The following is a 16,642-nucleotide window of genomic DNA, read 5'->3' as shown; positions in this document are numbered from 1 at the left end:
TGAGGAGTTTATCAGAAGCAGCAGAGAATCAGAGTAACAGCGATTTTTAATGGGTTTTAAAGGAGATAATGTGTTTTGAGGTTATTTGTCATCGTCGTTGAGGTTGGAAGTTTTTATCGTTGTCAAGGTGGTCATGGAGACGTAATTCCTGGAGTTGAAGATTTTTAGTCGTCGTTGAGGTAGTTATGGAGGTTATTACAGCTGGTGTCGAGGTTTCCACAGTTGTAAAAGTAAGTTGTTCAGAGTTTTTTGTTGTTATTGAAGATTCTTCGTTGACCAGGGGGTGTCTGCTTGAAGCTTATAGAGAAACCAGTTTCAAAAGTGATTTGTATTTTGCACTAATGAGAGGGAGATAACCATTTATGGAGAGTTGTTGACACTTTGTAGTAAGAGATATGTTTTCAAATTTTTGGCTTTTTAACAAAGGAATTGAGGTTATGACAATTTTTAAGTAACGACATTTTGTAATTTCTATATAAACAAGGGTAGTAAAGCCTGCCCCACACGACACCCATTTCCTTAGCAGTTTTCATGAAATTTTTATGCTAGCGCGCCTGCTCCCGTGTGGGTAACATTTCAGCACCCTTCTAAGGGGTCTGGCTCTGGGTATAAAAGTTTTCATAACCGAAGTCTTAGCCAAAACCGTAATAGAACGTGTTCTATTTTTCTGCTATACCCACGAGCTGGAGCCGTCAAGATGGCGGACCCACGTGTTGCAATATAACCCCGTATATAGTCTGTATTGTCAACATTAAGGGACGTAACAAATGTAATGGTATGCCAAATGAAACTTTATAATAGTAAAACTACTATGGAATATATTTGTTAAGCTGAAATTGCCACAGAAAGAAGTAATCGGAAATTTTAAAATACGTTATGAAAATACGTTGCATTCTATATTACCCATTATCTCCTATCACATTCGTAGAAGTTGCGGTAGCGTAGTGGCGAAGGGCACGATGGCAGCGGTAGAAGGGTGATTTTGAATGTGGTTCGAATCCTCATCAGTCCAATTTTTTTTTAGTTTTTTTTAAATAACAGATAATTAAATTGTACATACTGTGCTTTCTGCAAATATAAATTATTAGAATTAATTTATGATATAATATTATTAACTACATTTAGGTGTCTCAGTCCATTGATTTTATTCATAGTACTACGTACCTAGATTTATTTTTACTTTTAAAAAAGTAAAGTAAAATCACATGTTCACAAATAATTTAAACCAAAAGTTAATTTTATAATTAAAACGCCAACGTTTATTATGAAACGAGTGTCCATAAATTAATAATGAATAAACTGATACTTCATAGCGACACACCTGTGAGGGTAAAAAAAAAAAATGGAAAATGTTTTTCTTCACCTAAGATTTAAATTTATTACGCGGTAAATGTGCGTGTTTATTTGTCTCACTGGGTTACAAAAAAATATTAGTTACAATTCCTCTAATTATGTAGTTAAATATATAAGTAATCAATAAATCTTATATATAACATATATGAATCGGTAGCATTTTTTTACTATTACAATGAAATTAGCTTGATTAACTGTATAATTAAATTAATATTAGAATTTAAACCGTACATAAACTACATTTAGTAAACCCAATGTCCCTTGTATCATTTAAATTTATATATTTTTAGATTTTGAAACTAACCTACAACTTAAAAATATATTTGTGATTCCAAAATTGCTCTTAATTTGTTTTTAAATACTAAACCAATTTTGTTATTTATTTGCAAATGAAAAATATAAGATAAAATATCAAATAATATTTCCGCAAGTTACATAATTTTTAACACAAACAGGTGTAACTTTCACTTTTTTTTCAGAATTTTGATAAGTTGACGACAGGTTTATCCTCCCCTGATATGTTTGCTTTGGTCGGCAACTGCGTTGGCTGGTTTTCTGTTAGCATTCTAGGTATCGTGTGTATGGAGTTAAGAAATCTTTCTGCGGTTCTGCTATACAAATTTTTATGAAAATTTTTATACCCATGGGTATAACAGAAGTTATAGCAGAAAATGGGCATCGTGTGGAGTGGGCTTAACTACTGGATGCATTTATTTCTCAGGATGTTTTGTATTTATTTTGTACAGATTAGTTTTTCACTTTTGTAACTTTTCAATTAAATGTAGTGTTAATTTAATTGAAAAGTTGGGGGGGTAATGTAATGTTGCAGAACCCTGCCCTACTAATTAAATAATTTTTCTTTTCAACTGTTTTTATGCATGTAGATATTTCTTAAAAGGTCTTTTCAAGGATATTTTACAGCTTTTATGTATGTTAGAGTTGATATTTTTCACTTGCTGAATGTTTTAAGAAGGTATTATGTATTTTATTAGACATTTTTAATCATTACTATTTTTTATGTAATTATTCACAAATGAGCCGCTGTTCTAGATTTTTACCTATTTAGGCCTACTTTTTCAGGTTATTTCTAAATGATTTTAATTTTGTAAAGTAATCTTATTATGATGGCTGTTCTTTATTTTAATTAACGTGTTGGATGATTCTAGAACAAGGGACTGTGTCTGGTGTGATGGATAGAAAGAGAGGCATGAGAGGCCTGTAAGTGTAAGTGAGAAAGGAACAGTGCTTCCCCGCCAACCGAGATAAAGACAGTAATTTCCCCCCTGCGTGGGAACTGAGTGACAACTGCTCTCTCACGGTGTGGGAGAGAGAACGAGAATGGGAGTCCCCGATTTCGAGGTGAAATTGAAAAGAGACTGATCAGGGGAAGCCCAGAGTTCTGTATGTACAAGGTTTTTTCATGTATTGTAACTTGTTCTGTGATTGGCTTGTATCTGTAGCATGAATGAAGAGTGCGTGTGATTGGTCGGTGAGGTCATGTGACGTCTACTCCCTGCGTGGAGAAGAGTGTGGCAGGACTTCACCAGTCTGTCGATCGCTGCCCCAGTAGGTCCGTTCGGTGGCTTCTCGCTAAATTATGCAGTAATTTGCTAATGGATAATTTAATGTTGGTGGTCAGAGCCAAGCCGAGTATTAAGTCAACCTAATTTGTTTTATTTTCTTTCGGACAATAATTAGAAATTGCGGCCACCTTCGTCGGCATTTGGCTCGGGGCGAAATTCGGTTTCGCTGGGTGCGGCCACGTTTCAGGCCGCACTGACTTCATGTATTTGCAGCAAAACATTACTGAAGGACTTAATCTACGCTATTATTTTTCGTTAATTTTCCTCGTGCGAGCTACCAGCAGTTTTTCGACGGGCAGATGTATGAATGAAACGAGTGAATGAACCACTGGAAGTGTTTGGATTCGTCGGGGCATTCTGTGTGAAAAAATAAAAACAAAAACTAAAATCGGCGTTCAACATCTGTTTATTTTTGTATACAACGAACCGTTATAACATGTTCTAATATGGAATAACCATGCAAACCTAGAATAAAAAAATTTATACCAAGTTGAAATATGATTCTAAGGTTAGTGTTTAAGTTTGGGTAGGCTTATTCTAATAAAATAGTTTTGGTTATGTTCTAAATATCAGGGAGTGTGAGGCTTATTTGAGTAATTCTAAAGATGAGCTACTTTTCTGTAATAAAAATTAATTAGAAACTACAAATAACATTTTTTTTACAATCATTCTTTAAGACTCTGTTGTGATTTCAAGTGGTGAGGTTAGGTTACATATTACAAACACTGTGATATTGTGAAAATGATCAGTTAGTTTAGCTACATTAAAAATCAAGAGATACTTTTTGAATTATTCATTAGGAATTACCAATATAATGTAGCTTACTTAAACTAACCACTAGAGTTTTGGATATTGATCTGAATTGTTAGAGTGTGTAGGATGCACATAATGTAATTACTTGCTGATGTAAATGTAACTTCCTATCGTATTCAAAAATCAGTTTCGGATCACCCATCAAAATTTCTGTCTGGCATAATGTTAAACTTTATTTCTTGGATATTATTTTATCAACTAAGCCATTTGATAATTACAGAGGTGTCTAATGGGTACTCATCTGGTCTACCAGCAACTTTGCTTTGATTCTTTGAGCATAAAATCAGGTATTGTTATACCATGCTTCATCTAACAATGGTCTCACATTTTATGCTAACATCAGGTTTGAAAAGTATGGGTGCAATTTTAATGCAAGAAAAGCAGCTTTGTTCAAGTAAAATTCTTCATAAAAAACAATATATGTTGCAGAAAAAGTTAGTTTAATTAAAAGTAGAGTATACAAAAGCAACACCAAACAATTTAAATTAATCAGTCATGTAACAAAAACATATTTCGTTCAGCTTAAAATAAAAACATGAAAACGGTGACTCACACGTTAGTTGGAACTAATGTAGTGTCCATAACTATCATTGTAGTCCACACTAACCATGAAAGAGAGTGGGCACTCAAATGTAGTTTTGTCGGCAGCACGAGGCAGAGCGTGCGGTTGCATGCAATCAACGAGTTATCAATATTGATATTTGACTACGTGCACACACTATACGGCATCAACGTAACCAAATATGAATGATGCCAACTAGCGCTGGCTACATTTTTATACGTGCTACAAAGTGGCGATGAACAGATAAAGGTTATAACGTTTCAAAAGTCTTTAAAAATAATTTACATACCAGACAACTTTTAATTCTGTTAATTAAATAAGTAAATGGCAACATCCTAATGATTAATTAATTTTTAAATTTAAAATAAAATTGTTTTATACAGGAAAATAAGTTTATGGGCACCATCTTACATGGAAAAAATAACGTACATCTTATTGAGTAAATGGCAGGACCAAAAAATTTGACAGTATTTGACGGGAAATCGTATTGTGCGGGTTAACCTTAAACAAGAAGTTTTACTGCAAATGTAATTACTTTATTTTCCCATTATATCTACTACACTGCCGGACAGCAACTTGAAAACAAATTGCTGTTTCACGGTGCTTGGAAGCTAATAAAGGGACTAAAAACATCACGTGACTTTTATGCCAGAATTATTTTGACGAGAAAACTTTATTCGCTCATTGCATTAATCTTCAGCCGAACTTTATTGTGTGACAAACAGTCAAATTTGAACTGCTAATAACTACGAGACTAATGATGCATCGACAATGGTTGAGCCTACTAGGGATAGATCATGTCTGTACATGTTTGATGTGCAATATTTGTTTCACCTGTGATGTCATCATACCAATGTAGGCACATACAAGAGACTATTATGAATTAGCTTTGTGTAAAGTTATATATTGGTGTAGCATTGAAACACATTTAGCTAAGACATTGATTTGGGTGTCATTGTAAAGAGGTTGTGTAGCACTAATAGGTCACAAAGTTAGGCAATAAAAATATTTGCTGCAATATAAGAGAAAATCAGTATTAAATTGAAAATTACAAAATAATTTAAAATGTCATCTTATATGATGAGTTAAAATGCTCAAAATTACTATAGAAAACGCAAATCAGAGGATAGCTCACACTGAAGAAGGAAAAAAAAAAAAAAACCTTAACGTCCTGTGTCAAGTGAATGCAAATGGTTGAGACAATTAATTTCTATGCAGTGAGGTGTGCATGTGTTACTCCAGCTACCACAGACCCTTGCTACATGCGATAAACTTACTATTTATCTATTCAGTAACTATTATACTACCCTGAGTAACCACTGTATTAAAGCGATTGATACTTAGGTATGTATATTACATATTAATACAAAATACTTATGATTTTGTCCGATGTTTTCATGAAAAATCTATAGCACAGACACAAACTATGCATTTCCTGGTTTTATTTCCAAATTTTGACGCCCTTAAAATAACAGTGCGATGATTATGTGGATGTGATGATTATGTGATAAAAAACTACGTTATTTGTCTGCAACGTATTTCTACTTATGTAACACAACGACATTTGATAATTGTCATTTTTTTTTCCTGCTCAGATTCTTTGATTTTGTTTTTTTCATTACAAGAGTAATGGATATGCTGAGAATCATGTAGGGCAGATAGTATGTATGCTATACTTGAGTCTGTATTTAGTAGGCTAATGGATGTCTTGCTAGCTTTGTGTTTAAACCTTTGCACCTGTTTTAACCAGGGCAAGTGGTGTAGCTGATGCTGATATTCTTAAGAAATAATTACCACACGATCTAAGTGGACAGTCTCCAACTATATATATATTTAATGTGCGACTATAAATGCAAGTAAGGCATCATTAACACAACACAAATTAGTAAATGGCTGTTTTAAGATTAAGGTTTTGAAACTTCCAGCACTGAAACTGTTTATTTTGTGACTTTTTTTTGTGAATTTATGAAAGTTCCAGATTTGTCACTTTTTAACAACTTCAGTGACCAGAAGACACCATGTAAAATAGTATTCAGTTGCCAAACCAACATGTTGATAAAGATACCTATCAGAACAGTGTACTCTTTCCTGAGATATACCGTATTTACTCGCATATAGGTCGCGGCAATTTTACCAGATTTGATGGGGGAAAAATGAAGTGCAACCTATATGTGAAGAAAATTTTTTTTAATATTTTTGAGGAATTTTTTTTTGCAATACAGTAGAATCCCGCCGATGCGACCCCCCTCTGATGCGTCCATTCTGTTTATACAACCGTTTTTTGAGAAACCGTGAAAAATTTGAGCAGAGAAAGTCGAAAATTTGAGTAAAATCGGCTGAAAAACAAGTCTGTTACACTTTGTTGGGCGCCGTGTGTTCACGTTTATCTTGGCGAGAGCTGTACTGTAAGCGGGCAGGCATACAAAAGACGGCTAAAAATAGATACCACACCTCTAGACTGTCCATGCGGCAGTGTCTAGCCGAGCTCGGCGCGTCCACTATCGCACAAAAAGCCGTCTCAACTGTCATGTTATCTTACCCGCCCGCAGGAAAAGCCACTGTGGTAGCTTCTGCGAGAGCATAAGAAACTCGTCCGGCCAGGCTGGCGGTAGCGGCGGCTTGACGTCATATGTGACGTGACGCTTACCTCTCCCATCCTCTGCTAATTCTTCAAGGCTCATCCCTCCCAGAGCCACAAACCATGTAAAAATCACCCTCCCCCCTTTTCCAACTAACATTTAAACACATTCCCTCCCTTATTTCAACCTTCTGCATGAGAAACTGTCAGCATCCTCCTCCCCTCCCACACCGCGTGCGGCAAAGCCAGGTTGTATAGTCCATTCTCGGTAAAATAAATATTTTTATGGGCTTATACGACTGTCCTTCGCCGTTAATAAATACTTTATAAGTTTAAGTTATTATGATACAATTTGTTTATTAGTCACACAGCAGTTTCTGCTGAAAAATCACTAATACCTCGAATTTTATTGAATAGAAACATTTAGCAGGGCCGTAAATATATTTATTTTACTGCATAGTTACTTTTCCATCTGCATTCGAACACTTTTTTTTTCTTTTTTCTTTTTTTTTTTTACGCTGTGAAGGGTCGTGGAAAAGATAATTGCTTGAGCTGTCAAAATAAACATCGCTGACGGAAAGGGTGGGAGCGCATCCTGTCGGTCTGTCGCTGTGATTATCTACTCCAAAAACTAACTTGACTTCAATTTTCTGTATTCGGTTATTACGAGTACTTGTTGTTACAACAATTGATCACGCCATTATCAGCTCTCGTAGCAGCGGAATTTTACAGTACCCGTTAACTCTTTCGTGCACTGCGCGCCGACTGTTCACGTCATTAAATTACCGGTGCGACCTATATCGGGGGAATCTTAAATACCAAATTCAAGACCTCAAATTATGGGTGCGACATATATGCGATGGCAACCTATATGTGAGTAAATACGGTACTACCAATGAATACACACTTCACAGTAAAACCATCCCTGAGAGCTGTGGCCTCACCATGATATTGGGTAAAGTGGCGTAGCGCGGCTGGTTCAGACGCAGGTCCGCGCTGATCACGGTCGGCAGTTTCACCTCAATCGTCTCCAGACCACCGTCAATCTCACGAGTCACCGTCAGTTTACCATCCGTCTTCTCAATCTGGCAACACAGCAGTTTGACATACGTGAAGCAAGGTGGCAGTGAAGTTGCAGTCCAGAACAACGGGGCGCCAATCCCGGTCTGGCAATCCTGATTTACATCTTCACTTCGTGGCCAATTCCTTTTCGTGGTCTATGTCGTGTGTTACCATCGCTAATGACCTAACTGTAGACAAGATATTAAAGAGACCCATCTGGTCATGGGTGTATTTGTGTTTGTGAGATGGGATGATAAATGCGACGCTCGCTGGTGCTTCCAGCACTGTGGACTGAAGCGCAGTCTTCTCATCGTGCATAAGGCAACTGTAAGATCTGAGCAGTAACCACAACATTATATGGCAGAGAAGTGAAGATAAAGATGTAATGCAAGTCCCTCGAGTGCTTTCAAGACTATATACCAGTTGTTTAAAGCAAAAAAAAAAAAAAAACTACTCTGATAACAAGTCTTCTAAAAATAAAGTTTCAAAACAAAATACGGAAACAGAATTCTCATCCACCCTCAGTGTGTTCTTAAATGCTTTTCACAAACGGTCAATACTCTGATATTTAAAGCATTTGTTAAATTGCTTGGTTTTTTTATGAAGTTATATATAATTACATACCGTGTGTGTGCCCACGTAGGTGGGGTCCTTATGCCCAAAATATTCATTTTCATTAACGTTGAACATAAAAAACAGATTTTCAAATTGAATGATTATGTGCAGACACTTAAAAATCTTTTAAGATTATAGTGGACTCCAAACTACTTGGTTATCACCTTCGTGCTTATAAATTAAAGTCATGCTGGCTGTTCCAATTTTAACCAGTAACCCTTGTCACAAGAGTTAACCCGTTCGTCAATTTAACAGCATTTTGAAAAATAATACATTCAACTCCTTACAGTGGTGCAGGACAGGAAATAATGGACATAAACATAGCCAGCAATTGAAGGTTCTGTATCATGGATAAGGGTAAGGTTTCGTTAGTTTGCTTCATTACCACAATATAATTTAGTCATAATCATAATGCATTTTCAAAACACACCACTATCAAGCACAATAAAGATTAAAGAGAAATGAACACCAACCTGTAAGAGTTTAAACCTCTACTAACATATACTCAGGATTCCTTGCACATTGTCACTAACAAAGCATTAACTTAGCATGCATTCCGGACAAGAATTTATTCAAGCAATACACATCATTTCAATTTACACTATATTATTTTTTTACAGCATATTACATTAATCCTAAAAAGAGAGAAAGGAAAAAAAAACTATAATTATAAGTAGCCCAACAAACTTACCCACATACACATAAACTTAAAGATTTTGCTCTTATCTTGCAAACTGTTTTAAATGGAGTATTTTTTATTTGGATACAACCATGTCCCATAATGGACACAAATTTCAAATGTTTATTGCAGTTTATAGGTGTTTGCACACACATTAGTCTAACCATTTGAAGCAAAAACATGTGATTTGTTTGGAAAGCAACGTAATTATCTATTCGTATTGTATTTGTTTCATTTTCACAGTAAACATTCACAATTCTTAGAGGATATTATATTTGCTGCATTCATTGAAATACTGGGAGGAATTTTGTTAATTCTTTTTGAGAAAATAAATAAATTTTTTTTCATAAATATTTCTGAATATATGTAACTTTTAAATATCTATTGAAGTTAATATAAGCCATTATTCAATAGTAAGATACAGTAATGCATCAAGTGCAGCAAGTAACTGTAACTGCTATTGTGTCTCATGGTGTTAGATTGATCATCGTAATTGATTTATACATAGCTGCTCATGCCAAGAACTCACACAAACAGTTCACAGACCAACCTTAGAAGCAAATGTTGCTTGGGACCAGTCTAGAAAAGCAGCAGTCATCTGAGCTGTTTGGTTTGAATCATCATCAATAGCCTGAAATAGAAAACAAGATAGTGTACATTTTATCATCTTATTAGAACATTGGAGTCATTGTTGTGCAATTTTTGTTTCCCATAGCCTTAAATTTCCCAAACAAACATTTCCACTGTACAATTAGTATATTTTTAAACAGACAATTGTGACAAAACAACCATTTGTAAAATATTTAAATTTTTAAGTCCGGTAAACAGAAAGCTTAAATGCAGTGCACACAACTACATACTTGAAAAAGGAAGACTTTTTATTAAACTTGACTTGCCATGGCCACGCAAATTTTAATAATAATAATAATAATAATAAACCACACACACACACACTTGAATAAACTTAAATAGTAACAACAAAATATCAATACACTAATGATAAAACATAGCAATATAAATATAATTTAGTATTTTAATAAAGACAGCTTAAGGATAATAGCTTTTAATGTAGAAACAAAATATTAACATATTTTCACATTGCTAACAGTGGGTCAAATGTGTGCACTGAAATCACATATAGGTAAATGGGGGAAGAAGACAAGAATGAGAATTATGGAGGGAGGAAAAGGAAGAAGAATTAAACTAATAAAAAGAAGAAGGATGAAGAGGGAGGTCTAAGTACTAGTTAAATAGGGTAGGATCTAGTTCTTGAGTTTCAAAGAAGTAAATGTGTTCTTAAAAATGATGTGAAATCACAAGTAAGTAAAAAAAAAAAACAGAGAATTACAGACCTGACAAAGAGTTTTACTTTACAATGGCTATCTGCTATAACAGCATGAACCATTAAAAAAAATAAAGTTTCAAACTAATGGTTTGGTAGAAGTGAAAAAATTGGATTTTAGTTGCTTAACTAAGCCTACAATGTTTTCCTGTTACATAATAATCCCTCACGATATGAACAGTTTATGTATACAGACCATTACGGAAGACAATAATAATGTGGCAGCTTAGTCTACTCTGAAACTCAAACCAATCATCAATTTCATCTTCTTTTTATCCTTCCCTGGACCTCCCACATAAACCTTAGGCAAAGTAACGTTTCAACATTTCAACCCCCGCCCAATAGAAACATCATGCAACATACATATCCCAGCAGAACTCAAGGCAACTGCCCAACGAGACGTGCGGAGGACCGTACCTGCTTGCCGACAATTATCATGTCAACTTTCTCGTCTTTGGCGAGCTTGGCGAGTATCTTGGAAACATGAATGGGCTGCAGGGTGTCGTACTCTGGCCCAGACACCTCCACGTGGATCCCTCTGTCCACTCCCATCGCCAGCGCCGTGCGCAGAGTCTCCTGTCCAGGACACAGACACCAGCCTCGTACTTCTCACTGGGCGGGAGGAAGGTAACACAGAGGTATAAAGCACTACTTGGAGGAGATGTCAGCTCAACAGTGCACATCAATTATGAGCTCTGCCATGAGCACAATGCCTCAGCATGAGTGGCAATGAGCCCCTAGTCAATAACACTGATATAAAAAAAGAAAAATCACAAAGTTTTATGAAGGTGTCGTCTTTCTAAAGATTTGATTGGGATGTTTAGCAAAATAAAAATGTTATTTAGTGGCACACAAATCACACTGGTGTCCTAAATTAAGAGAACCGAAAGGGTTTAAAGAAACCAAAAAACTAAATCTCATCAAGGTGTGTGACCAACCTAAACAGTTTCTGTGAACATACGGAAAACTCTTTTTGGGGATGCTCGAACGTTCAGTAAAGATTTTGGTGGAACTGTTTTTATTAAGTATACTGGTAGTGAGCAAACATGTTATTTAAAATATGCATGCAATAGCCGGACAAAAATGTAACATTCTTACTTGTTGCCACAGAGCTTAACCTCAGACTGTTTAAGCACGGCAGACACGGACTCAATGGGCCAAAGAGAATTACGGATTAGCCACTATAAGGTATCTCATCCTTAGTTTGCAAGGGGCATTTAAATGGGAATTTTCTCTCTCTCTCTCTCTCTCTCTCTCTCTCTCTCTCTCTCCAATGCACAACAATCAATCTGGCAACAGTGGTCACCATTTACTCTGTATGCAGACAAAGCCTGGACACTATATACGAGAGCTGATGAGATGAGAATGGAGCATTGAAGGAATGAATGGCTGAAGAAATGGGTGGGGAGGGGGAGGGGGGGGGGGGAAGGGCAAGAGACAAACTCCAAAGCAAAAACAACCAAGGAAAATGTGATTCAACTTCAGAATGTGGATTGTTCCAATTCCTGCACGGCACCTTGGTAAAATTCACTACACACAACCCTCTTTGACAAAATTTTTTGTGTAGAGAAGCTGAAAGCAGTATTTTATAAAAATGAAAATATCTGCAAGTCATAAAAATCTTTGAACTGAAAGATAACTGAGAACTCTACTTGAGATCTTTGTATATGTTTACTTTTTTATTTGATAGCAAAAAAGCTTTTATCACAAAACTGTACCTCAAGAACTATTTTATATCAACACTTACTAGATTTGAAGTTAATGCAAATATTTTTAGCATACAACAGACACAAAAATATCTTCCATGAGATCCTGAAATGTTTCAATTAGGTCACAGATCCAGACATGCGACATGCGACATACTTGAGCCTGGGCAGGCCCGCACGTGACAGCAATCACTTCCTCAGCCAACTTCTTCTCCTTCATCCGCACCGCTTCCTCCACAGCGATCTCATCGAATGGGTTCATGGAGTGCTTCACACCATCCGTAACGACTCCTGTCTTGTCCGGCTTCACGCGGATCTGCTCACACAGAACACTCCAACATTATCACTTCAAGCCATCTCCGTCCAACATCTAGTTCAACACCTAGTTACAATGATAAAACACAGCAAACATGAAATTCAACTAATTTTTTAGTTTTAGGTGCTTATCTTGATCTTACTTCTTGTCAACACAGTACGGTCATTAGCAGGGTTTCCACACTCTTACTCTAGACAATTCCCTGAGTTTTCTCTGATTTCCCTGTCCAACCAAATTTTTTATTTTTTAATTGTCTCATCAATCAATCTCACAAAATAACATAAATGTTTTAAACTACAAATACTTAACCCAACCATACATAATATGACAAAATCCCAGCACAAAACACAGTTGCACACAACTGCACTGTTTCATCTTCATAAATGTGTCAGTTCATGACACGATACCATGCAATACAGATTAATTTTACTGGGCGATAACAAAGTAGGGGGAACCTACGATTTCATGGAAGTTTGATCATTGGCAAACTTGAATGATGGAACGAAGGAAGTATTTTATGTAATACTGATAACAGTGAATGAATAGCACTGTGAAAATAAATAAAAATGAAAGTGTGACTTTTCAAACAAAAGTAGTGATACTGGTACAAGCAGGAGTGAAGAAATAACTGGAATGGAAAATCTTGATAACAGGTAAGTGATTAAGTACATAATAAGTATTTAGTAGGTAGTAAAAGATTTAATTAAATGTGGTAATGAGCCTTATAGTCATGAGAAAGGTAGTATTTCTTTATATTGAACTAATTTAATGGAACAGTACACAGGATGAAGGTGTGGGAAGTGACGGCTTGTGCTTCGGGATATTGAATGAATTAAATAGAACAAAATTGTTGGCGAAAATAAAATAAAACCAAAACAAGAGTAACATTAAGAGTAAATGACTGTCATAAAAACAAGGAAGTATATTTTTTACTATTTTTAAAAGTTTTAGTGTTTTGTGATAGTATTTTATATGTATAATTTTTTTTTCTGTGTTAGATTGCAGGTGTCTTGTGTGGTTTTCATTTTAAATGTTAGGTCAAATATTTTTCTTAGGTTAGGTGAATCATAAAATTTATAAGGTACTGTAAAAAAGGCTCATTTCCTAGGGAAGGTTATTTCTACACTCAAAGTAATAACAACAAAGCAAAAGATTTGGTGAGGGTAGGTCTGCTAAATAACCCTTTTTTATAAGTTTACATCATGATATGATAGGAATATTGATGAAGTCGTGAACACGGCAGTGTTGAAGTGACTACGACAATATATTTTCTTGTGGGACAAGTGCGGGAATAGGGCATTTCGGTTGGTGAGATTCACATGCTTGTTTTGAATAAGATATTTTTTATTGAGAAAATTAAATTAAAATATGGTACAGAAAGTAATATATCTTCAGTATTATGTTCTATACTAGAATAGGAAGAGCTGAAGTGTATTTGATGACACATGAGTAGTAGAAATCAATATAAAATAATGGCATCACAAAATATGCACAAAAAAAAGTGTGGAATTATAGTTAAGAATACAATACTGTAAGAATAGGTATATAAATTATCTAGTGTAACACACTACAATATGTAGGACTAAAGTATACTTTAGAATATCTGGGATGCTAAAATAAATTTAAATTAAATAATCAAATTATGAATAGTGAAAGGTATCACAAAATATAGGTTCTAAATCAGGCAGGATTGTAACATGTAATACACTACTGTGGGTAATATATCTTCTTCTGGATCATCCTCTATACTACAATAGGTAGGGCTGTAGTATCTTATACGATACCAAAAGTTAGTTTTATTTAACCAAAAGATTTTTTTGTGCAAAACAAGCATGTGAATGTTTCTTAGCCAAAACCCCCACATTTCCATGTTTGTTCAGTAAGAATGTAGGGGTGGTAATGCGCCACCTTGTTGGTGATGTCACGAATATCGTTACGGTATTGTGTTGTAGACTACTTCCCATTAATGCTATGAAACAATGCTGCAGTACTGTAACATAAAACCTCTACATTTGATCAAACTCTGAAAAAATTACATTAATGATTGTGACCAGATGCGACCATGAACAGTTGATTGTGCTTCAAATCATTAAATGAATAAACAGTTAATTAATTGATTTTTTACCTTACCACTTGATTAATGATGAAAACTGATGGTTTTTTTAACTTCACGTGGAATTGAGATTAAATTAACGGACTGGTTTTAAGACATTAAAAGAACAAAATAGTATTAAAGAATACAAATTAATCTAGTTTTGCCTGCTATGGTACCGATGGGGGTGGGAGTCCATATATTTGCAGTGACAACCTTGTCATGTGTCTATATGTGTCGTGCCATAAAATTCTAAAGACTGTTGGTGGTATAGTTACAATTTTAAATAAATAAATAAAAAATATTTGGAAATTTTACCCTGCATTTTCCATATATTTAAAGTCACATTTGCAATTCCCAGAGTTTTCTGTTTTCCAGACTTTCCCTAATTATGCTGACAAATGCTATACATTTTAAAGAAACTAGAGGAAACTCTGACAATGGCTACCCCTCTTAACCCTAAAGGTTTGCTGATAAAGCAATGTTTGTAGATTTTTAAGTAACTTGCTAAGGCTCACCTATGGATATTAATCTGGATCTGATCCATGCCAGTTAAGGGGAATGGTGCACAAGTATTTTAGCCAACCAAACAACATTTTTATTAATGAATTAGCAGTTACAGAACATTTTGAGTGTTCTGATTTAGGTATAATTTTTTTTTAACTTCAAACTCAACTAAAACTCATTTTGTAACATTTTTTATAATCTAGGATCAATTAAAAACTACAAAGAATTTTTTGATACGTGGGCCATTCCATTGTCACGTACGGGACATTTGTAAAAATTTTCATACCGATAATTCTATAAAAAATTATATTATAAGGGGTATATTCATGTGTTTTCTTGGTTTCTACAGAAGTTACACATTTAGTGTAAATTTTCAGCTAAAGACATGATAATAAATACCTTTGTTAACAACATATTGCTGTCAAATGTAACCGTCACGTATGGGACACATATAGTCAACCATTAGTTTCAAGAGGACACGTTTTACTGAAACTTTAGCCCGAATTCTAGCATGATATTCTTGTATTATTTTTTGTGAGAACTTATAAGAATAAGAAAAACAGACATCAATAAATGCATGAAAAAACTCCAATAATGAATCAGAAACAATTTTTTTTTCTGTTTGTCACGTACGGGACAATGCTGTCACGTATGGGACATTTACATTAGTAAGATTGTGCTGAATAAATTTTTCAGTAGAAAATTAAATTAAGTTGTACTGACGCGGCTACAACCCAGAAGCCTAGAAAGTACGGACAACGGCCGCGAAAGCCTGCGCTGTTTATTGAAATAAGTTGTGTTGAAAAAAAATTAAATTTACACAACCTGACTCATAGAGATATGTTAAGCGAAATTGATTAAATGTAACTAAATAAAATGATAGAGTAGTTCTACCTGCCTATATCCTAACTAAAAAAAAAATTAATAACAAAACTGTTACTCTGTATGGTCATAAAGATCACTTTAAATGTCAATAAATTTAAACAGTCCTCTGTTGTTCACCACTACTGGAGGAGAAATCTCTCTTGCTACATCTTCTTTTAAATAACAAATGCAGTCTGGTTGTCGAGGCCACTTGAAGTGATGTGGGGGACCTGTAGGAACCATCACTGACACCTGCACTTGATCTCCGCTTGCATCCACCACTTCTCCAGGGTACTCTTTTCCTTCGTAGCATACGACTACCCATTTTCCAGGGAAGTTGAATAGATTCCCTTTCGGATTGGAGAGTGCAATTTTTGTAGACAGTGCATTGTTTTTTGCATAGAACCCTGACGAAGTGCTACATGTAATAATGTGGAATTCCTTGATTCCTGGGATCGAAGGGACATTTCTCCAAGGATTTTGGGATAAAATTTCATTCCTAATGTGGTCCTCTTTTATATACCATAAATGGCTTTTGGTATCAAGTTGTGCAGCTACTTCTGCAAAATC

General features: G+C 35.1%; 1 protein-coding gene across 2 annotated transcripts in view; it reads right to left on the bottom strand.

Moving 5' to 3' along the window:
• Positions 1–16,642, bottom strand: part of LOC134531040 (electron transfer flavoprotein subunit beta) — a 43,111-nt gene that overhangs the window by 21,421 nt on the left and 5,048 nt on the right. For both annotated transcript variants that reach the window (XM_063366533.1, XM_063366532.1), the window contains exons 2-5: positions 12,451–12,609; positions 11,005–11,163; positions 9,796–9,876; positions 7,834–7,974 (exon numbers count right to left, since the gene is read on the bottom strand). In XM_063366533.1, coding sequence (XP_063222603.1) covers positions 7,834–7,974; positions 9,796–9,876; positions 11,005–11,163; positions 12,451–12,555 — 486 coding nt within the window. In that variant the 5' untranslated portion in view covers positions 12,556–12,609. The remainder of the gene's footprint in view (positions 1–7,833; positions 7,975–9,795; positions 9,877–11,004; positions 11,164–12,450; positions 12,610–16,642) is intronic.

This window comes from Bacillus rossius, chromosome 3, assembly GCF_032445375.1.
Source record: "Bacillus rossius redtenbacheri isolate Brsri chromosome 3, Brsri_v3, whole genome shotgun sequence".
In the NCBI taxonomy this organism is placed as follows: Eukaryota; Metazoa; Arthropoda; class Insecta; order Phasmatodea; family Bacillidae; genus Bacillus; species Bacillus rossius.
Note: the sequence above shows the minus strand (reverse complement) of the source record. Positions and strands in the feature narration are given on the sequence as shown.